The sequence below is a fragment of the Pezoporus occidentalis genome, unplaced genomic scaffold, assembly GCF_034315485.1.
Source record: "Pezoporus occidentalis ecotype Australia unplaced genomic scaffold, CSIRO_AGI_Poc_V1 ctg392, whole genome shotgun sequence".
NCBI lineage: Eukaryota > Metazoa > Chordata > Aves > Psittaciformes > Psittacidae > Pezoporus > Pezoporus occidentalis.
In genome coordinates this window covers 85,435-106,674 of record NW_026915716.1, presented here as the reverse complement: position 1 = coordinate 106,674, position 21,240 = coordinate 85,435, and the positions used below count along the sequence as shown (strand labels likewise).

Here is a 21,240-nt window from a genome sequence, read left to right as displayed (position 1 = left end):
TCTCTGGAGGGGCTGGGTTGGGACCGGGAGAGGCCCTGGAGCGTGGGAGAGAGGAAACCCAGCACCCAGGGGCCATGAACCGCTGCTTCCAGTGGGATGTGAGTCCCCATCCCAGCCTTCAGAGGGGGAGATGCCTGTCTCCTGCGTTCATGGGGCTGGGAAACCGTGCAGGATCTGTTTTTCCTGACCCACTCCCCGCTCCGAATAGTTGATTACTGTGCTATGAGTTTAATGTAGGCAAAACAGGATGGTGACAGCAGCGTGCCAGGCATCGGTGAGCGCATCGCTCCTGCAGTGATGTGCTTTATTGCAGGTTGGGGGGCCCAGCCCCATGGATTGGGGGTGCTGGGGAGGCAGCGAGTGGCATGGAGCTGTGGGGCAGGAGAGGTTGATGGGGGCTGTGGCAGAGCTGCCCCAGCACATCCCAGCTGCAGCTCAGAAACTGGGCCGCTCCTTCTTGAGGCTCTTGTAGTCGGTGGAAACTGCCAGAAACTGGAGAAAGGAGGGATGTGATGGGGGAGGAATGTTCCCTCCGTCCCAAAGCTGACGTTGCCTCTCCCCCTTCTCCCCTGAGGGGGTCCTGCCTTAACCGCAGCCATTTCCCACCCACCCCGGAGGCCCCCAGTTCACCCAGTGCTCACTTTATACTGGTCCGTGGGGCTCAGCTTATTCCAGGGCTCAGGATTATTCTTCCGATCCCAGCTGCAAGGTCATGAGCATCTATAAGGGGAGGGGGGAGACAGACCAGCACCCCCATCACCCCCATTTTACCCCATTAATGCCCCCAGCCCTCTGATGCTGCTGTGATTGGGGTGAGGACTTGTTTGGGGTGGGGGACACACACACCAGGCAGGCACATCCCTGCCCAGCCTTGTGCCACGGCCATGGCCTGACTCACCAAACCGCAGCCTGGCAAGCACCACGGCACCGGTGCTACGTGCAGGGGTGCACATCTGCCTGCCCCAGCCGCCCCATCCCTCTGCCCCACTGCCTGTGAGCCTGCAAGGGGAGCGCTGGTGTCGCTCAGATGAAGCCGTCCCAAGGAGGACACGTCCCATCCCATCCCGTCCCGTTGTGGGAGGCCAGCAGCGCTGTGGGATGGGTCCCTGGAGAGCATCCCCCCCCCCCTCCATCCTCCTGCAATCCGCTGGTGTTGGCCAAGAGCAGAATTTTCCATCTGGGAAGCTGTGTGTGCATGCACGTGTGTGCGTGCGTGCACGCTGGGGGATGCGGGGGGGGTGCGGTGTGTGAATACGGCCCCCCCCGAGCTGTTTAATAGCATTAACGTGCTGGGGAGAGGGATGCTGCTGTTGTTTTATCCCCCCTCACGCACACATGCGCTTCCCCCATCAAAGACAAGGTGCCTGGGTCTGCTAATTGCCGTGCTAAGTACCCTGGGCAGCTGGCGTCAAACGGAATCAATGAGCGTTTTACCGGGAGCAAACAAATATTAGAGAGGCATTAAGGCAGCGTGGAGCTGCAGGGACCGCGGGCCACTGAGCTACGGGGGGGGAAGCAAAGCAGGCTGGTGTGCTGCAGCGTGCTGTCTGTCCTGTGCCAGCCCATCCGCTGCCGCTCCTCAGCAATCCATCCTCACACCTCGCCTCCCGCTCCTTTCCCATTCAGCCTTGCACGCTTTTCATCTCTGCCCATCCCTCCCTCTCTCCCTGGGTTCCTTCTCCAACCATCCATCCCACTGGTTTCCCATTCCTCTGTCAATCCAACCCTCCCCACGCGGTTCCCCCCCTCCATCAGTCACATACTGCTCTTATCTGCCTCGTCATCCTGCCCCATAACCTCTCTGCATCTCTCTCCCGGCCAGAGCAGCAGGATGGGGGGGGCCTGGTCCCTCACTTCCCGAGTGCATCCCTTCGGGCACTGCTGCACCCATCTTTACTCGCCATGGAGGGCGTCAGAGCCCATCCAGGAGCCTTGTGCACCCCAGGGACACCCCGACCCATACCTGACATCCGGGCTGTACAGGGCCAGCCTCAGCAGGTACAGGACAGCACTGCCCATGCCGACACTGATGAAGCCAATGAGGGGAATGAGCTGCAGAGAGAGGAAAATGAAAAATACCCCAATGGAATGAATATTTATCAGGCCGACTGGAGAGTGAAAGGGAGAGCTGACACACCGGGAGATTTACAGGGGAAATATGGCAGAGCAATCCTGTAGCCGGGCTGCGGTACACAGTGTAGCTGTCAGCTTGAGTGACTGAATTAAAAGAGGGAGAGAAAAATCGGCTCGTGTTGGAGAGGAATTGGATTTGGAATGAGAAATCGCTTCCCCTCCGCCTGCTGCTGCTGCTGCCCAGTGCTGGCTCTGGCTGGTGGGGCCATGGTGTGATGGTGCCTTGGTCAGGGGCTCAAGCTCAGGATTCCTCCCAAAGGGACTTGGTCCTCTTCCCCCCCTGTATCCTTTCCCATCACCTCTGGATGAGGAGGGTTCAATCCATCTTCCCCTGTGCCTGCAGCAGGGATGAGCTGGGCTCACTGGTGCCAAGCATCACTCAGTGACCCCCTCCAGGAGCTGCCCCAGCCCCATAGAGGGTGACCCAGGGGTGTCCCTTCACCGTGCTCCGTGGGTTTCGCATCACGCCTTTGCAGGGCAACCAGCTCCATCTCCTCATCTCCGCTTCCCCCCCGCCTCTACTGGCGCTGCCAATCCCCAGTGCCCGGGGGGACGTGGCCTCAATCGGAGCCGAGCCGAGGCTGCTTTGACCTCCCCCAAATTGCAGCGGCCCCCGTGCTAGGGAAGGCGGGCGGAGCGTAATGAACCTCCCGCCAAGCCGTGCCCCTGGGAGGGCGAGCGGCAGCCGCCTCCTCGCCGTGCCCATTAGCACGGAGCGGGGCTCGGGGCTGGCGTGCGCCGGGCGCGCTGCATCGCCGGCAGCCGAACCCCCCTGCGTGGTGTTTGCTGGAGCAATGAGCAAGTGTCCCCACATCCCCCCCGCCCCAGCCACCCATTGCACCATGACTCAGGTTCCCATTTGGATGAGGCATAGGATCCCAGAGCGGTTTGGGTTGGAAGGGACCCTAAAGCTCATCCCCTGCCACAGGCAGGGACACCTTCCACTGGACCAGGTTGCTCCAAGCCCCATCCTTAGATGAATAGGGTCCATCCAAGCCCCCTCTCTGTTCTCTGCCAAGCATCTTCTTATGGGGAAGACCCCTGGGCAGCCAGATGCATCTCCCTACCCTGACTGTGCCCCCCCATCCTCTCCCAGTGCCCATGGCCGAGCCAAGCCGTGCTCGCAGCGGCTGCTGGAGCACCGGGCAGATGCCAGCGCCGGTTCGGGGGGTTAGAGGCATCAGCAGATAATGATCTTCCGTGCTGCGTGCGGCTGGGTGCCAAGAGGAGCTGGCAGTAGCCGCTACCCAACCGCGCCGGCTAATCAAGACGAACTCCACAGCGCCGGGAATTGCTGTGTCTGGTGGAGGAGAGTCGGGGCGATGGGTTCGTCTCACCATCTGCTGCTGACACCTTCTGGGTAATTAATGCCTGGGAACAATTAAGGGTAGGGGAGCTGGGGGAGCCGCGCATTGCACAGGCAAAGGGGCTCTGGGGCTGCAGGTGCAGGCGGTGGGGCCGGATTCCCCCGCCCCAAGGCACACACAAAGGTAAACAAGATGTATTGAGGGCTTGATCTTAAGCATCCGGAGAGTCCAAATGCTGCCTGTGTGCCTGCAGTGGTTGCCCTTTAACCCCACTTGGGGGGACCTGCTCCCCAGGACCCCCATCTCCCAGCCGGGCTTGACCGCATCCCAGCCACCACTCAGCACTTCCAGAGTGGGGATCTGGCCCCATTCTGACCACTCCACCTCCAAAAATAGCAGGAAGGAGGAAATAAATGCATAAAGGTGCTGGGTGAGGTGGGGAACCTGTGCCTGGATGGGATACGGGCGAGCATCCCCTCCTGTGGCAGCACCATGTACCATAGGGAGCGGCTGGTGGGATGCAGCCCCAGGCTCTGATGGTCCCCGAAAAGCACCCACTGAGCCGTGCAGCCCCCGGCCATGCCAAACGGGTTTTGCTCCTGTGCTTCACCATCACGGTGCTCCAGGGCGTGCTGGGGACATTAATCACTGCCATGCAGGCAGGCAGCCGGGCGTGCTGCCTTGGGAGAATCTATTGCCAGGTGAAAGTGCTGATGTACCTGCCCGGTGCGAGCTGGAGCTCATTGCCTGCAATGGATGTCACATCCAAAACTGCCCCAGCAACCTCTGCCAGCAATAATCCTGCTTAACGGCACCGGGCACATGCCAGGCTCTTCACATACAGGCGCCCAGCATCACCCTCCTCTTTACATGCACTGGCTGGGGGCCTCTCTGTGCCCCCCCCCCCCCAGCTCATACACCATCCTCTGCCTGACAGATGGGGAAACCTTGGCAGGAGCGAGCAGAAAAGCCCCAAATCACCCCGTTTTGCATACAGGAACACAGAGCAGCCCTGGTCTGTGCTGTCCCTCCATCCGCTCCCACCAAGCACCCAGGAGCACCCACTTTTCCTTGGAAGAGCCCAGCACCAGGGTGCTCCTGCTCCAGCCCCGGCTCCCTCCCAAGTGCCAGCAGCGCCCGGATGCTCAGCCATGGCTCATCCTTTCCACCCTGGCTCCTTCACCGCCCCAAACCCAACTGCCAACAGCTTACGTGACTTCCAGCCAGTGCTTGCTCCTTAACCCTCCCCAGGCCACCAGCCCCTGCCGGGTCCCTAGGCTGCCGCTGTCTCGAAGGGGCTGTGGTTTATAAGGGTTTGAGCTTCTTTGCACATGAAAACCCTCAGCAGGGGATGGGGCCAGCTCTGAGCTGAAAGGATGGGAGTTGGTGCTTCAAACTGGGGCTGCTGGGGTGAGTGGGGAGGGGGATTGCTTCCCCCACCACTCCAAGATGCCCCCCTGAACACCCACCACAGCGGGTGGACACGGAGCATCACCCCTTGCTCAAAGAGTGCTGGTTGGGGTAAGTAAACCTGTGGGTAAGAGTCGACGTGCCCAAAGCCCAGCCCTGGCCCCTTACGGTGCTGGATGGACGGAATGGGGCAGGGTGGCCTCATCTCTCTTTAGTAAAGGGGGGCCGGGGACCCCCGGGACCACCCGGCTTACCTGGAGGATGCTGTGAGAGCCGGGAGGACAGTGCCAAGGGGAAGGTGGCACACGGGGACAGCGGGCAGGTATGGGGAGGGGGACCGGGAGCCTGAGATGGGGTTTGGCAAGAGGGAGGAAAAAGGGGGGGGGGGGGGCTGGCAAAGGGCAGGAATTGAGGGAGGAGGGAGAGGGATGTGATGAGAGAAGGGCAATGATGAGCCCGGAGGGATGGGGGCTGCGGGGGTCCCTGCGAGGAGGAGAGGGGCAGAGGGATGGGGAGGATGGGGGGGTCCCTGGAGGGGGGTGACTCACTCCGGGGTGTTTCTTGACGTGCCGGGAGAACATGGCTCCGAGCAGGGGGCCCTTCATGGCGAGGGTGTGGGGCAGGTCCGGCCGCGACGGCGGGTCCTGGAGTGCGGTCCGAGGATGGAAGCTGGGCAGGAGACGGGAGGGAGGCGTCCGCAGCAGGGCGGGGAGGGACGGGACGGGGCGGGACGGGACGGGGATCCCAGCCCGGGGACAGCATTGAGGGTCCTGAGCTCCTCCCTGCCCCTTCCAGCAGCTCCCGATAACCGCGTTAATGACGAGCTTCGGAATGGGATGCTTGAGGTCCCCGCATGCTGCTGGACCCCAAACCTCATCCGTGCCTCAGTTTCCCTCTCGGTGTACAAGGGGCTGGCCCCTTCCCTCCACGTGCAAATCCTTCCCAGGTTGCTCCGCACCTCCCTGCCAAGGCGAGGGATGAGTCGTGTGATTTGTTATGACAACCTCGCTGATGTTTGCTGCCCCCCTCCAACCTCCCATTTATGATAACTGACACAACACCCCATTTACATTTAGCAATGCAAATCTCCCTGGCGGTACCAGATGCTGCCGTGCATATGGAAACCAGCTCTTCCCATGCACTGGCTCGACAAAAGGCAGGGGAGGTGGATGGAGCAGGGACTCGTCCTCCCTGAGCATCATGGTGTGCATCTGCATGAGCAAAGCCTGGCCGCAGCCCTGGGCAGAGCACGGGGAAGGGGCGAGCGATGCCCACGGCAGGGGATCGGAACTGGGGGGGTTTAAAGGTCCTTTCCAACCCAAACCGTGCCATGATTCCATGATGGTGTCACAGAGGCAATGGGCACAGGCCAGGCCCTCTCGCGTGTCCCTCAGCTTTGCTCATGTAGATGCATACATGAACAGGCAGACAACGCACATGGCAACGTGGCAGCAGGCTTCTGCGTATACATACATGCATGCACATACACATACATATATGCCCATACACATACATACATACACACACATACATGCATGCACATACACATACATATATGCCCATACACATACATACATACACACACACATACATGCATGCACATACACATACATATATGCCCATACACATACATACATACATACACACACATACATGCATGCACATACACATACATACATACATGCACATATACATACATGCATACACATACACATACACATACATACATACACGCACACACACATACATACACACACATACACATACATACATGCACATACACATACATACATACACACACACATACATACACATACATACATGCACATACACATACATACATGCGCATACATACATGCACATACACGCACATACACATACATGCACATACATATACATGCACATACACATACATACATGCACACACACATACACACACATACACATACATACACATACATACACATACATACACATACATACATACACATACACATACATACATACACATACATGCACATACACATACATGCACATACACATACATGCACATACATGCACATATACATACATGCACATACACATACATACATATACATACATGCACATACACATACATACATGCACATACACATACATACACATACATGCACATACACATACATACATGCACATACACATACATATACATGCACATACACATACATACATGCACATACACGTACACACATGCACATACACGTACATACATGCACATACACATACACATACACATACACATGAGCTCTGGCAATTCTTACCACTGACCTACTGTGGTTTCGGCTGGGAGGCTCCAGCCCAGCAGTGCACCCCCCATGTCCCCCCAGCACCCCCCCCAGTGCAGCCCCATCCGCGCCACTCATCCTCACCTCAATTCTTCCAGCAAAGCACAAGAGGACAAAGGGGAAGAATTGCTGTGGAGTGTACGGAAATAAAGCAGCGAGGCCTGAACGGCAGCCAGCGGCGCCGTGTTGAGCCCTTTGTTGATCTAATTAGAGTTTTGAGATGGGATTGATTAAGTGCCACTCCCCAAGCCGGAGCACATCCTGCCCTCGGCATCCTTTGCTGCAGCACAGGGACAGCAGAGTGGCGTGCGTGGAGGGTCATGCCCTGTGCACATGTGTGTCCGTGGTGGGACTCACATGCAGCGCCACGGAGCGCAGCGCACAGGACACGGGGAGCCAGGTCCCGTCGCAGCCACGTCTGCTTTGGAGCATCCTGCATCTCCGCACCCTGGACCAATGCAAGCTCCTGGCTCCCCATGGATAGGCCCGGGCTTCCCGTGGAGATGCAAGAGGGATTCCCTGCCCACAGAGCCCAGCTGGCTCCACGCTCATCAATGAGTGTAATTAAGAGCCAGCTTCATCCCGTGCTTCCCTCTCCAGTGGTGATGACAGCGCTTGGCCCCGCTGCTCAGGGCTCAGCCCTGCAGGGTGCTGGGGGTGCTGCTCTGCACCCCTGCATCCCCCCCCGCAGCAAACAGACTGCAGGAGCTGCTCCTCATGCACAGCTGCCCCTGCCTGGCACCCTGCAGTTCTGATGGGTCAGCGCTTTTGGGCAAGAGCAAGCCAAGATCCTTCCTGTAGAGACACGCACACACGCGTGTGCACGCCTGCAGCCACGCAGCAACACGTATGTGTGCATCCGGGCAGCTCACGCACATACGTGTGCACGGATGGACACCTACACGTGTACACCCCAGCAGTGGATGCACATGGACACACCTTGGCACACGTGTGCACATGCAACGTGTGCTGGTGCCCCCCCCCCCCCCTTGTATAAGGGCTGTGGGGAGCTGGAAAGACAAATGGGGGGGGCATGGCAGTGATTTTACAACGGCTCCAGAAATATTATTCAAGATGAAGGAGAATCACGGCTGCTGCGAGCGAGCGCGGGGAATTCATCATCGCGAATTGGGTGCCCCCCCCTTTATCCCCCCCCCCCCCCCCGACGCCGTGGTGATGAAGTGCTTCATTAATGGGAGATGCTGCAGCTTGGGGCTGAACGCGCCTGCACCTGAGCGTGCATTTCCTTTGGCTCTCAGCCTCTCTATCCCCACATAGCCCCCCCAACACCCCCCACCCTCAGCCCCACCGCTTTGGGATGAGCCCCCCGATGGCGACACGAGGTCACCCCTCAGTGCTAATGGGATGCCCTCGCTCAGGCTCTGCTGGTGCTGCCGGAGCCGTAAATCGCGGCGGCTTTTGGCAGGGCGCGATGGAAACCGGCATCAAAAATTCATGGCAAGTAAAGCAAACAAACAATAAACAAACAGCCCATAATTAAATGCCGGCTGAACGGGATGGATTCCATCGCCCTGCAGAGCCGCGCCGCGGGACGGGCCCCCCCTGCCCGAGCAGCTCCAGTGGAGGGCATCACTCACAGGCGGGCGCTCTCGTGTTGTGACGCCTCGCACAGCCCAAATTTGGGCTCTGCTTGCCCCTTGCTCTGAGCTCGTGTGTGGTGCTGTGCCCGTCCCATGATGTCATGGATCTCTGGGGACATCACAGCGCTCCTGCCCCGGCCGTGAGCGGGCTCGGAGCGCGCCAGCACCCAAGCGCTGGCCCTGGCACCATCCATCACGGGTGCACGCTTCATTTGTAAGTGGCACCTTCATTTAAAGCGCTATTATCACCCTAATTCCTGCCATTAATCACGCGGTGCTGTGCGATGAGGACCAGGAGAGCCCAACGCGGACCCACAAACGCTGCAGGTGGGGGGGTGACACCATCCGAGCACCCCAAGACTCTGACACCCCCCTGTAACGCTGCCAAAAGGTGGTCGAGGTGACCCCCATCCCTGTGCCCATCAGCTTGGGGGTAGGCAGCACCCAGCATGAGGAGGGGACTGCCTTTCCCCATGGCAGCATCCTGGAGGGGGTATTGTGTCCTCAACCCTCACGCTATGGGCTCAGTGGGCTGGGGTCCCTGCCTGCAGGTTTTGGGGTGGCTGCGACACACACACACACACACACATCAGCTCAGTGGCAGCAGGAAGGTGTTTCCTAGACCCGACCCCACAATGAAGCACCCGCTTGGGCCCTGCCCTCGGTATTGATTTGAGTTTTTCCTCCCATAATTCGCTGAAGAAAAGCCCGAGCCCGGAGCTGTGATTTCCAGAGCCCGGTTTATAAATAACTGGGGTCACCAGCTGCCAATTGCTGTAATGCTGCCTTGATACAATTTAATAAACGTAATAGCCTCTTCCTTCATTGTGACAGAGACACTGGTGGGGCCGGCGCTGCGCCGAGCGGGGAGCACGGCTCAGACACGCACACGCCTCGACACGCTACGCGCCTGGCGTTGCACACACGTGGCCGAGGCACGCATGAACGCGGCTTCAGACGTGTGCGAGCTGGAGCCACGCAAGCACACGTCTGATGTGCGGGCCCATGGGGGTGATGCACGCAAGCTGCATGGCTCGGACATGCATGAGCGTGGCTCGTACACGCGTGAACATGGCTCGGACATGCGTGAACATGGCTTGGACATGCGTGAACATGGCTTGGACACGCGTGCACAGGGCTCGGACATGCGTGAACATGGCTCGGACACGCGTGAACATGGCTCGGACATGCATGAACATGGCTCGGACATGCATGAACATGGCTTGGACATGCGTGAACATGGCTTGGACACGCGTGCACACGGCTGGTGGTGCTCGTGCACCAACGCTCTCGCTCCGTCGTCGTCGTTGTCCCCCGCCGTGAACGTGCCCCCGGGGCCCCCCGTCCCGCGTGGGGCCCGCCCGCACCGGGGCCTCCGCCCGAGCTCTGGCGCCCTCTCGTGGCCGCGGATCGGGACCGGCACCGGGCGGCACCGCCGCCGCTACCGGACACGGTGCGGGGCACCGGGACAGGGCCTCGGGAGTGGTCCCGCTCTGGATGCTCCAGGGAGCCCCGCACCGGGAGCCTCAACCCAGCCTCCCTGGAGGCCCTCGGACCCTGGTACGGTGGCTCCAGACCCGGAGCGGGACCTCCACAGCGAGGAGCACCCTGAGCACCCCGAGCGGGTCAGGGTCCTGTGTCCCCTGCCCTGCAAAGCCCCCAGCAGCCGCCCCCCCCCCCCCCTTCTCCGGCTCCCCGTGTCCCACCCCCAGACCTGCTGAGTGATGCCAGAGACTCCAAAATCAATTCCCATCCCCGCCAGGACACGGCGAGAAGGCAACAAATCACAGCCGCTGCTCCGCAGCCCCAGCGCCTCATTTTTCTTCCTGAACTCCATAATAAGAAATCAATGGCAGATGCCGCACTCCTGATGCATCTCCCCTGGGACAAGCGAGTCCTCACCCTCCCCACCCGAACCCTGAACTCGTGGGTACCCCCCACCAGACCCACACTGCAGGGCAGCTCCCTCCTTGCCTATAGACTAGAAAGCACCCCCCAAAGGCTTCCCCTATTGTGGGGGCCAGGCTGACCCCAAATCACAGCAGGTTCACTCCATCCCATTGCAGCCTAAGGTGGGCTCGGGGGCCCAACCGTGACATTGGATCACCAGGAGGGAGCCTCACTGCGGTTCCTCGCCCCATAGCCCAAAAGGATGGGAAGGACCCCAGTGTCCTGCAGGCAGAGATTTGGGGGGGGGGGGGGCCTTGCTGTCACGCGGCAGCTCCAGCAGCTGCAGAAGGGCCTGGGTTTGGGGAGCGCTGCTCCAATTAGCTGTAATCGCGCTTCCCCGCAGCGCCTGACACCGAAAAACCTACATCATTACCAGCAGCGACAGGGAAGGCAGGCCCATGCGCTCGTGCTTAATTGAGTGTTTACAGCCCTGCGAATGGGGGGGGCAAGAACAGCTCTATAGGAAAGCGATACACCCCCCCTCCAGACAGAGAAGAGATCGGGGTGATGGGGGAGAGCGCAGCCCCATCCCCAGGCCCCCCGGCAACCCCTCGAGCTCACGGCTCACTTGCAAACGCAGCTGCTGTCAGAGCCCGGCTGAGATCCCAGGGGGGGTCATTGCATGCTGAGGTGGGGATGGAATGCGGGGACAGGTTGTGGGGCTGGGGCACAGCAAGGAGGGGGAGCCGTGAAGGAGTGACGGGGACCAGACCCCCTCCTGCAGCCGAGCCCCAGTGGACAAAGCTGTTTTCTCCTCGTTAATCTTTCATAGAGCGAGGATCATTCTGCTTCGCCGCATCGCCATGGACCCCATAACAATGAGCCATGGGGCCAGGCCAGGCCAGGCTGCCCCAGTGCTGGGAGACAGCAGGGGCCAGGGGTCTGCAAAGGGGCACAGCCTGGGGTGTTCCCCCAGTGCCAGAGTGGGAACACGCTCCCGCGGGTGCTCGTGCAATGGGGACCACACACTGCACATGCACCGACATGCATGGAGATACCCTGTGCATGGATGACCACAAGCACATGCGTGTGCACATAGCATATTGCCCCGTTCCTGGGTGGCTTCACAGCATCTCTCATCTGGAGGTGCTGGAGCTACCCCTCCCCTTCGCCCTCTTCCCACCCAGAACCAACCTATGGGATGGGGCAAGTGGGTCTGAAAGGGGCGTTTTTCCATATCCCCAAACTGGGAACACTGGAGGGGGTTTGGGAATGTGGGGCACCAACATCCAGGAAGAGCTCTTGGGCAGAACCTGGGTGCTGAGCCCTATATGACGCTATGCCTTGGTTCACCCCAAAACAGGGCTTGAGAGGAAGAGGAGGGGGGCTGTGGGGTGTTAAGCCCTGCCCTCCCGCCTGCCACCTTCTGCTGTGCCCAACTTGAATCGCTAATTCCAGCGAACCCAGGCTGGATTAATTTTCATTTCCCCATGCAAATCAGTGCTAATTAGGATGGATTTAGTTCACATCGCAGGGGCTGTGGGGACAGGCGCCGCGCGCAGCCCTCGGTCCCCAGCCAGCCTTTGGGGTGTTTCATCCGCACTTAACGAGTTGGGAAGGCAGACCCCGCAGTCCGGAGGTCAGGAAGGAGGGAGGGGGCGGCAGGTAGAGCAGGGATTGCTCTGGAATGCCGGCAATGACACAGCACAGCATCTCCCCCCAACCCAGCCCCTCACCAGGGCATCCAAACCTGCCCATCCTGCTCCTATCCCTACGTGTTATCGATGCCCTGATGAAGGCCGATGCGGGATGCTCCTGGACCACAAGGAGCGGAGCTGATGGGGCAAACACGGGTGCTGGGGAGCGCAGGGGGATGTCGCCATCCAGGGAATGAGGAGCCCCCCTCCCGGCTCTTTCAGCTTTGTTTGAGCCTCCTCCTTTGCCAGCTTTTGAACTCATTAGCACTGCCCGCAGGCTCCTGTTTACGCAGCTTGGTCTGGAGCCCAGGAGGACTCAGAGCAAAGCCAACGCAAGCTGCAAACGGGAGCCCCAAGGCGCAGATAAACCCCACAGCCCCAGGGCCCCCAAACTCCTCCGCACCCCTGAACAACGCTGTTCTCCCTCTGCGGCATCAGGGAGGTCGGGGCAGCCGGGAGCAGGAGGGGGGCACTGCCTTTGCTTGGCTGGGTGAGTGAGGGGCTCAGGTAGGAGGCGGGGGGAGCCCTTATGCTGATCCCTGCATGGGGGAAAGACATAAACAGCCCCGGGGCCGTTCCCTCGACGTGGGGCCAGCCGTGGGGCAGGATGCTGGCCCCAGAAGCTCACACACAACAGCATGGGGACGAGAACAAGAGCCCAGGGGCAGAAGGAAGAAGGGGGCTGAGCTTGGGGGCTGCAGAGGACTCGGTGCTGTGTGGGACCAGGCGGGCTGTGAGGCCGGAGACAGTGACAAACAGCCAGAGGCGCTGCCTGCCTCCTGCCCTCATTAAATCCCCCCTAACGAGCTCAGCACTGAGCCCTGGGGCCCAGCTGGACTCAGAGCTGGTCATTACTGCTGACAAGGACCTGTCAAAGGGGGAGATGCGGTGAGCTCCATCCCGCCCCCCCCACGCATAGCACAATGGGGTGGGACGCACACACACACCTCAGGACTGGGGTCACCTGCCCCCCAGACCTTGGCCATGCTGCTGCTTGAGGACGGGGTGGACTCAAGGCACGGAGTGGGGAGGTGCTGGGGATGAAGGGAAGGAAGGGCAGGGTTTCGAGGGGACGGTGACGGTGCTGATCCAGGGTGGAACTGAGCTCTGGACCCCCCGGTTTTCACCCTCCAAGCTCCTCTCCCAGGACCCACCTGGAGCAGGAGAGATGGAGGAGGATGAGGAGCAAGAGGAGGAGGAGCAGGAGCACATTCCCCCCCCCCCCAACTCCGCTTCCCACTTGAGTCCCCCGGCAGAGCTGCTCATTCCCGGGAGCACCCTGGCACAGATAAGGAGCCCCGGTGATCCCCAGGGCACGTTTAATCTGGGACAGGACAGTTATTGGATAAATACCATGAATATGTAAATTGCATTTATGCTGATTTACGGCTGGGGGGGCAGGTGGGGAGCGGAGAGATGGGTTAGTTTGGTTTTAATGCATTTATTTCCCTGCCTGGAGATGGAGAACAATCTCGGAGCGCTGCATCTGCCAAGACAGAGGAGGTGATTTAGGCAGAGCCGTGCAGATGGGAGCACCCCAGGGCTGGGATGTGAGCTTGGGGACGGGGGGGGTGGAAGCAGCACCCCAACACTTCCACCTCCCACCGCACCCCCTGGGGCTCAGCATCCTTACAGGCACCCCAAAAAGGGGGTGCAGGAGGTGGCTGCCCCCATCCCCTCCGTGCTAGCGCTGCTCTCCCGGGATGATGTATGGGTCCAGCACAAGAGCCGCGCTATTCCAATTAATTCCTGGGCCTTGCAAAGTCTCCTGACCTTTCACGAGCCGCAGCGAGGAATTGAGGTGATTAATCTGGTAGGTTGGGGTGGCTCCTCCACTCTGACATTGCCCGGGTGCTACATGGGGTGGGTGCCAGACCCTTTGCAGCCAGAGGGCTGCTGAGCCTCCGCAATCACAGCCCCTCTCTGCACACAGCTGGAGCACGGCCAGATGTGGACCCCAGCAACCAAGTGAGACCAAGTCCCTCCAGACCCGTCACCATGCAAAGGACTCACTCCTGCTTGTACCCCCCCCCTTGCCAGAAGCATCTGGGATGGAGCTGGGAGGGGGGAATCACCCCTTAACTGATGAACCCAATTAGATCCTGCACCTAATGAAGACCATCCCTCCCCACCCCAAAGCAGCCCCCCCCCCTTCACCCAGAGAGAGCCCTGGGGCAGGGCCGGCGCGGGGTGGGGGCCAATTAACCAGATGACTGTAATTAAGTTGTTCTCTTCGGCTGTTCAATGAGCTCGAGCCCGCCCCGACTTCCTTGGGCGGTCCGTGTCGTCCCCCCCCTTTTCCCCTCCCTTCTTCTCACATGCAGCAAATCAGCTTCAACCCCCCCCCCCCCCCCCGCAGGGCTCTGCAAATAAATAAATAGAGACTCCTGATAAAATTAACCGTATGAGGAGCCGCAAATGAGGCGGAAAATCGCGTTGAAGAGCTGCCTGACAGGAGGCCGGGAGGGAGGGAGGGAGCAGTGCTGGGCGTTGGGTGCTGGCCCCCCCCACCTCCCTTTAGCCCTCCCATTGCCACCGGTCCTGCACATCTGGCAGCAGCTGCTCCAGACCCACGGTGCGGAGCGGGGCCCCCCCCATGGACAGCAGGGACACCCCAAGGTTGGGCCCGCACGAGGGGGGGGCCCTCTCTGCCCTTAACCCCCCCCCTTGTAGTGGCAGCGTTGACACGGGCGGGGGGCACGGGGCCGGTTCCCTGCTATGAAAGGGGGGGCGCCAGGGGGCGCCGCGTGTTCCCGCCACCTCATTTGCATACGGCGCGGGAGCCCACGCGGCAGCAGTGCCCCCTCGCGGTGCCGGTACCGGGCGCACGGCGACCAGGGCTTGCAGCAGCGGTCGGGGATAACGGGCTGCCTGTCGCCATGGCGACGGGAGGGGCGATGTACCGGCCCCCCTGTCGCCGTGGTTACCGTCGGCGTCACGGCTCCGGGATGTCACGGCCGCCGCCGCCGCCGCCCCCCCCGCCCCGGGGCAGCTGTTCCTGGCTCCGTGCTCGCCCTGCGCGGTCCAAGGACTCGTCTCGGTCCCGGCACCTGTCGCCCCACAGCCCCTATTCGGGCCCCACCGGGCCCGCTGCCAGCGCTCGGGAACGGGGGATGCGGTCCCGGGGGGACGCAAGGGGAGCGGCCCCCAGGAACGGAAAAGCGGGGCGAGCGCGGGGAGGAGCAGACGTGTATTGACAACACCGGGGTACACAGCCCAGAGCCCCCCCCCCCGGCACCCACGCCGCAGGAAGGGGGACCCCCTCCTTGCACCCAATGTCTCCAATGGACCAGAGCTCCTCCCACCCCCGCAGCCCGCTCCTGCCATGGTCCCCATGGAGCGATGGGGCTGCCTCCCGTCCCCATTCCCATCCCGCTCCAGCAGCTCCGTCCCTCTGGCCAGAGAGGGGGGGGGCCTGGGCGCTGTCCCATTCAGATCTCCTGCAGGAAGTCCACGGGGAAGAGCCCCACTTTGCGGCCGGTGTAGACTTTGACGTAACCGTTTACCTCCTCCCCCTTCTGCACCACGATCTGGAGGCAAAGGGGGTGATGGTGACACCCCATAGAGCCCCCCCCCTAGGGTGGGAGCAGCAAGGACCGAAGGGCTCCTCTCTCACCTGATCCTTCTTGAGCGTGATCTGCCCGATCTCCCTGTTGCCCACGAAGGAGCGCGTCACCTTGTGCACCCGCTCGCCCGCCCGCACCCGGATGATGAAGTTTGGGGGGAAATATCCAACTTTCTCCCCAATCTTCCCCTGGAAGGAATCAGTGGCTGGGTGCGAGGTGTGGGTCGGAGCCACCCTGAGCGACCCCCTCAACAACCAGCCTGCACGGTGCGGGGTGGCGTGAGGACACAGCCATGCGATGTGCTGTAAGCGCTGCATCTTTCCCCCTCTGTGCCTGGAGCACCCCAGCCTTACCCTCCACCACTCCTCATTGGAGTCATCGACCACTGTGATCTTCTCCCCGGGCCTGCAAAGGGAAGGATGGGTTCAGAATGAGGGGGTGCTGGGACCCCCTCCCTGGCCCCGTGTTGCTCCCCTCCTCAGCCCTGTGCTCTCGATGTGGCTGGTTACTTACGGGAAATCCAGGTCATCTTTCTCCAGGGCTTTGAAGCGATAAATTGCCACGAAATAGTGAGACTGGGGGAAGCCACCGCGTGTCCCTGGCTGTAGCTTCTTGCTCTATGGGAGCAGGAAAAGGGGGTCGGTGCCCCAGAGTTGCTGAAAGCCCCAGGGAGCTCCGTGCAGCCTCTCCCCGTGCTGCTCCATAGCGTGAGGGTGACGGGTACCTTGTCGTCTGTTGGGCTCTTCTCAGTCTTCTTGTTCCCTTCAGAGGTGCCTGGAAATGGGAGGATGAGGGCTTACATCTCTCCTCGTGCTGCCTCCCAGCCTGGGACCCTCCCAGGGATCTCCAGGTCAACAAGGGGAAGCCCCTGAAGACCCCCACTTCCTATGGGGCAAAACCCACCCCAAGTGAGCCTCCCCATGAGGGTCCCTCCCTGCGCGGTGCTCATGGCTCAGCCCCCCGATGCCACAGCACTCACCGCCCTCCGTTTTGCCTCCTTGTGGCTTCGTGGCCTCTGGTTCCTCATCCATCATAGCAGCCAAAGGCTGCAAGGCAGAGAGCCGTCAGGGGGCGTGGGGCGGGCAGGGAGGGGGGGTGCCCATGGGGTGCTCACTCACGTTTTTCTTGTCATCCTGCCCTTTCTTGCGCTCCTTGTTGGCCATGATGACGCCCGTCCGCAGGGTCTCGAAGACGGGGTCGCTCCTGTCGGCTGCTGCGGTGGCACAAGGGACGGTGAGAGGGGTTCGGGTGCACGGGGAGATGGGGGCACCCAGCACCCAACTTACAGAGCTGGTCCTTGATGCAGAGCTGGTCACTGTAGAGGGGTGAGCTGTACGCCCGGCGGAAGCCCGGCGGCTGCGAGGGGGAAGAGTTAGAGCATCGATCCCTGCCCACACACCAGCCGAGGGGATAGAGAGCACGGGGGCACAGAGGGGAGCACCCCCAGAGCATGGCACTGCGAGGGAGAGCACTCACGATCTTGCCGAAGCAGCGCTGCATCTCCACGTAGGTCTGGCAGTGGTGGTGGATGTTGGTTTTGCAGTTCTTGCACCTCAGGCCAAACTTGTTGTTGACTGACAGTGTAAGGGGTGGAAAGGAGAGGCAATGTGACACTGCAGCTGCAGGGACGGCTGGGCTGGAGCCCTCGCCAGCCTTGGCCCCCAGCACCCCTCAGCACTCACGGACAATCATGCGGGCACAAACATCACAGAACTTGGGCTTTTTGAAGTAATGATCTTTGAACTTGTGGGGTTTGTCATTGACGAGTTGCGGGGGCTCGGGGGGCGGCTCGGGCTCCTCTTCTTCCTCCTCTTCCTCATCCTCATAGATGTAGAAGATGGGTCCCCCTGAGGGGCTGACCAGCTCCCCATTGGGCTGCGGCTCTGGTGGGGCCTCCTCCTTGGGTTTTTGCTGGAAAAGCTGCTTCAGTTTCTGTAGCTGCTGGGCAGGAGAGGATGGATGCACAGGGCAGGCGTGTGGGGTGAGGCCGGCAGGCAGAGGACCCAGTGCCTGGCTCCCAGCCCCTTCGCTCTGACCTAGAGACTCCTTCATCCCCAGTGAGAAGAGACCCCAGGCATCCTGAGGCAGAAACTGTGAGGACGGGGACCCTTCTCCCGCTAAAGGAGAAACCGTGGCTCCTGAGCGTGATGTGGGTATGGGAAGAGCCAAGCTGGGAAACGACCCCCAGTCTCCTGCTGGATCAGGAGCCCACTGGGCACCCCTGCTCCCACAAAGCCTCCTGGGGCCAAGGCACAGCTGATGCTCGGAAGGTGCCTTCCCCACCCACCCAAGCTGCCCTGTGGGTACCCACTTACCCGGCTTTTGGGTTTCCCACCTGAAGCAGGTGAAGCTGGTGGCTCTGGCACTTCCTTCTCTGTCATGCTATGGGGGAAAAGGAGACGTCACATTAGCTGGGGCTGTTCCCATTGAAGGGCAGGAGCAGCCCAGACCTCGCTGGGTGAGGAGCATCTTCAGAGCCGCTGCCTCCCTCTGCCCCAAGCACCATCACCCCCAGCAAGGGCCCATCCTGCGCAGGCTGGAGACTGGGCTGCTGCTTGCTCTATGGATGCAGTGCCAAGTGCTGCGAGCCAGACCCTGGCCTACCTGCCCGTGTCCAGACATCTCCACCTCATGATTACACTGCAAACAGTGCTACTCTGCCCCCCCCAGGACCAGCACACGCCTGTGGTGCTGCTTGGCATCACCGCACAGCCCTGCTTTCTTCTCCCTGTGCCACCACGAGGGCAGGATTTGCTCCTGCATCCCCCAAACATGCCCAGTCTTGCTTTTGACTCAACCATCCCCATGGTCCCTCTACCCAGCCATCACTATTTTTGGTGATACCCAACACAAGGCCCCCCCATGCCCCCATGGAAACCAACCATCAGGGAAAGAGCAATGGGGACCAAGGAGCCATGGGGCAAGGGGGTGCTGCAGACGCAGAGCCCTGGGGTCTGGCATCAATAAGGAGGGGGGCAAAAGCAGGGGGGGTGGTCACGACAAGGGGTCACTGCAGAGGGAATCAATCCCACTTACACTGTGCTTGGAGCTCTCGCCCTGCGATGAAGAGCCCCTCGATGGGCGGGCGATGGTGGGGCCTCGGCAGGCACGGAGCCCCCAGGCCTCGGTGGCGGTGCAGGGAGGGGGCAGCCGCCCCGGTGCTGTGCGGTGCAGGAGTGACAGGGCAGAGGGGAGCCGACAGCTGAGCGCGGCCGGAGGCTGACGCCGGGAAATTGGAGCCCATGCGGGAGGCGGAGGGGAGCGGGGCCAGGGGAGGCACCGGCTATTTGCGTTTGTGGGTTGCTGGGCGGGCCAGAGGCCACCCCCCCACTGGCAGCAGCGCCGGGGCACGCCGAGGGCTCCAGCCTTCAGCTCCTGTTTGTGCTGGTGCTGGAGGCCCCTGCAGCCGGGAGGGGAAAAGGGGAAGAGCGGCAGCAGGGGGTCTCTGCCCCCCGACCTGTGTCCCTGCCACGTTGTGCCTTAGCACCAAGCGTGGGGCTGGACCCATCGCCCCTGGCCAGGCAGCTCTTACCTCTCCATCCATGCCCGCTTCTGCTGGAAGCCCCCGGGGTGCTGCAGGAGGCTCCCTTGCTGCACGCAGTGCTGCGGTGAGGGTGATGGCACCTGCAGGGCAGGAGGAGGCAGCGATGCCTGCGCCTACAAGCTCCGGGGCTGCTTCCCTGTCATCAGGAGGAAGATGTTGCTTCCTGGCAGGGCATGCCCTGTGCCCCCCTTCCTGCACTGCACAGGGCTGTGAGCATCTTACAGGGAGGACCAGCCCCTGGTCAAAGTGCTGGGTGCAGCATCCTCCTGCCTCCCAAAGAGGCAGCCCCTAGCACTGGTACTGGCAGAGAATGGGAAAGCAGCGTTAAAGTGATGGACAAGTTTTCCTTTTGTTTGTTTTTTTATTTAAAAACACCCCCCCCCCCCCAAATAAAATAAAACAAAAAAAAATATCCATCCCTCCCCCCCCACCCCCCCAAATAATAATCAGATTAAATAAAATGTGCAGTGAACATACCAATTCAACACCTGTATGTGCGGTTCAACACAGTGCTTAACAAAACAACATACACAGGGGAAGGTGGGCGGGCAGGGGCAGCACTCCAAAAAATAATAATAATAATAATAATTAATAATAATAATTAAAAAAAAAATCAATTTCTCGTCTCTTAATTCTGTCCATATAAATATATCCATGAAGGAGGGCAAGGGGAAGGGCGGGCAGGAAGGAAAAAGAGAAGGCAAGAGGGGAGTGCCTGCAAGTCCAGTGTGCTCTGCGTGCCTGTGCGTGAGCCCTACTGTGAGCTGGCACGCTCCAGCACCCGCAAGTCGTAGTTCTTTTTGGCCACACGCAGCTTGAAGCGGCTGAGGGAGTTGTTGAGGCGGAGGGAGGCGTTTTGGGCAGCCAGCGGGCTGGGGAACACGGCCACGATGGTGTATAAGGCAGCGAGGTCACTGTGCCTGCCGTTCTCTGGAGTGCCGGTGCCGTCCCCGCCACCTCCATCCCCGCGGCGCCCCTGAGTCTCTTTGAGCCACTGGATTTTGGCCCCGGCCATGGCGAGCTGAGTGAAGAGCTTGTCAGCCTCCGTCCGAGTGATGCCCTCGGGCAGGTCCGTCACCTCCAGCACTCGGCCCAGCACTGCAGTGGGGAGACAGCATGTGGGGTTTGGGGGGGGGCTCCCCACCCAAGTCACTGCTACTGCAACTAAGCTGCCCCCACCTTCCTGACCCTTTGGATGCTCACATCCCAGTCCCTGCATGCTTCAAGAGGAGGCTGCTGTTTCCCATTTGCTCCAGCCCTCCTTGCTTCCTCTGCCTGGGCATGGCTTCCCAGTCAGGGTGCTCTGCTCCAGCTTCCCACCCTAACGCCTGGGTACCGGGATTGGGAGCCAATCCACCTCTCCTGCCCTCTATCCCTGGAAGGGAGAAAGACACCCATGGAGGAGTGGTGTGAATCCTGAGCGTGACACTGCTCCTGGTGCTCAGCCCCCAGCCAGATCCCCTTGTGCCATGCCCACCTCTTTGCCTCCACCCTGCGGTACCCAAACACTTCTGCTGCCTCTTGGCTCCAGCCTTGCCTTTTGGGCTTAGCAGAGGGCTGGCTGAATGGATTCTTTGCTAATATTAACGTGGCATGTAACGAACATGCCAGCCGCAGGGAGAGGGACAGCTCTTAAAGGGCTCCCTGCAACCAGCTGCTGCTGGTGGTGGTGGGGACGTGGAGGTGACACAGGGGACAAGCCTGAAGACCCCATAGAACCAGTGAAGACTGCATCCCCCGCCCTCCCCGTGCCAGCTGGGGGCAGAGG

The 21,240-nt window shown here is 60.7% G+C and overlaps 3 protein-coding genes across 19 annotated transcripts in view; all 3 read right to left on the bottom strand.

Moving 5' to 3' along the window:
- Positions 1–208: 208 nt before the first annotated feature.
- NDUFA4L2 (NDUFA4 mitochondrial complex associated like 2) lies at positions 209–5,550 on the bottom strand. Its single transcript, XM_062632623.1, has 4 exons — positions 5,399–5,550; positions 1,964–2,052; positions 642–702; positions 209–492 (listed from the first exon to the last, which is right to left on the bottom strand). The coding sequence occupies exons 1-4, from the start codon at positions 5,453–5,455 to the stop codon at positions 436–438; spliced, it is 264 nt and encodes an 87-aa protein (XP_062488607.1). The 5' UTR covers positions 5,456–5,550; the 3' UTR covers positions 209–435.
- Positions 5,551–15,746: 10,196 nt separating this feature from the next.
- STAC3 (SH3 and cysteine rich domain 3) lies at positions 15,747–19,325 on the bottom strand. Of its 2 annotated transcripts, none has more exons than XM_062632644.1 (12): positions 18,965–19,294; positions 18,244–18,310; positions 17,611–17,869; positions 17,405–17,502; positions 17,215–17,284; positions 17,047–17,141; positions 16,908–16,974; positions 16,653–16,702; positions 16,442–16,545; positions 16,282–16,333; positions 15,979–16,116; positions 15,747–15,892 (listed from the first exon to the last, which is right to left on the bottom strand). In XM_062632644.1, the coding sequence occupies exons 2-12, from the start codon at positions 18,307–18,309 to the stop codon at positions 15,794–15,796; spliced, it is 1,098 nt and encodes a 365-aa protein (XP_062488628.1). In that variant the 5' UTR covers position 18,310; positions 18,965–19,294; the 3' UTR covers positions 15,747–15,793. The 2 variants fall into 2 exon arrangements, with proteins under 2 accessions (XP_062488628.1, XP_062488627.1); XM_062632643.1 differs by having other exon boundaries at positions 15,749–15,892; positions 17,611–17,866; positions 18,965–19,325.
- A 612-nt stretch (positions 19,326–19,937) lies between these two features.
- Positions 19,938–21,240, bottom strand: part of R3HDM2 (R3H domain containing 2) — a 39,448-nt gene continuing 38,145 nt past the window's right edge. For all 16 annotated transcript variants that reach the window (XM_062632634.1, XM_062632632.1, XM_062632633.1 and 13 more), the window contains one exon: positions 19,938–20,570. In XM_062632634.1, the coding sequence (XP_062488618.1) occupies positions 20,227–20,570 (344 nt within the window). In that variant the 3' untranslated portion in view covers positions 19,938–20,226. The remainder of the gene's footprint in view (positions 20,571–21,240) is intronic.

Excerpts from the sequence above, each read along its gene's own strand:
- NDUFA4L2 (XM_062632623.1), bottom strand. The coding sequence starts at position 5,455 with ATGAAGGGCCCCCTGCTCGGAGCCATGTTCTCCCGGCACGTCAAGAAA. Across the intron at positions 703-1,963 it reads CTGTACAGCCCGGATGTCAG|CTGGGATCGGAAGAATAATC; the intron begins GTATGGGTCGGG and ends ATGACCTTGCAG. Across the intron at positions 493-641 it reads GCCCCACGGACCAGTATAAA|TTTCTGGCAGTTTCCACCGA; the intron begins GTGAGCACTGGG and ends TCCTTTCTCCAG.
- STAC3 (XM_062632644.1), bottom strand. The coding sequence starts at position 18,309 with ATGACAGAGAAGGAAGTGCCAGAGCCACCAGCTTCACCTGCTTCAGGT. Across the intron at positions 16,334-16,441 it reads AAAGATGACCTGGATTTCCC|GCCCGGGGAGAAGATCACAG; the intron begins GTAAGTAACCAG and ends TTCCCTTTGCAG. Across the intron at positions 15,893-15,978 it reads TCACGCTCAAGAAGGATCAG|ATCGTGGTGCAGAAGGGGGA; the intron begins GTGAGAGAGGAG and ends CTTTGCCTCCAG.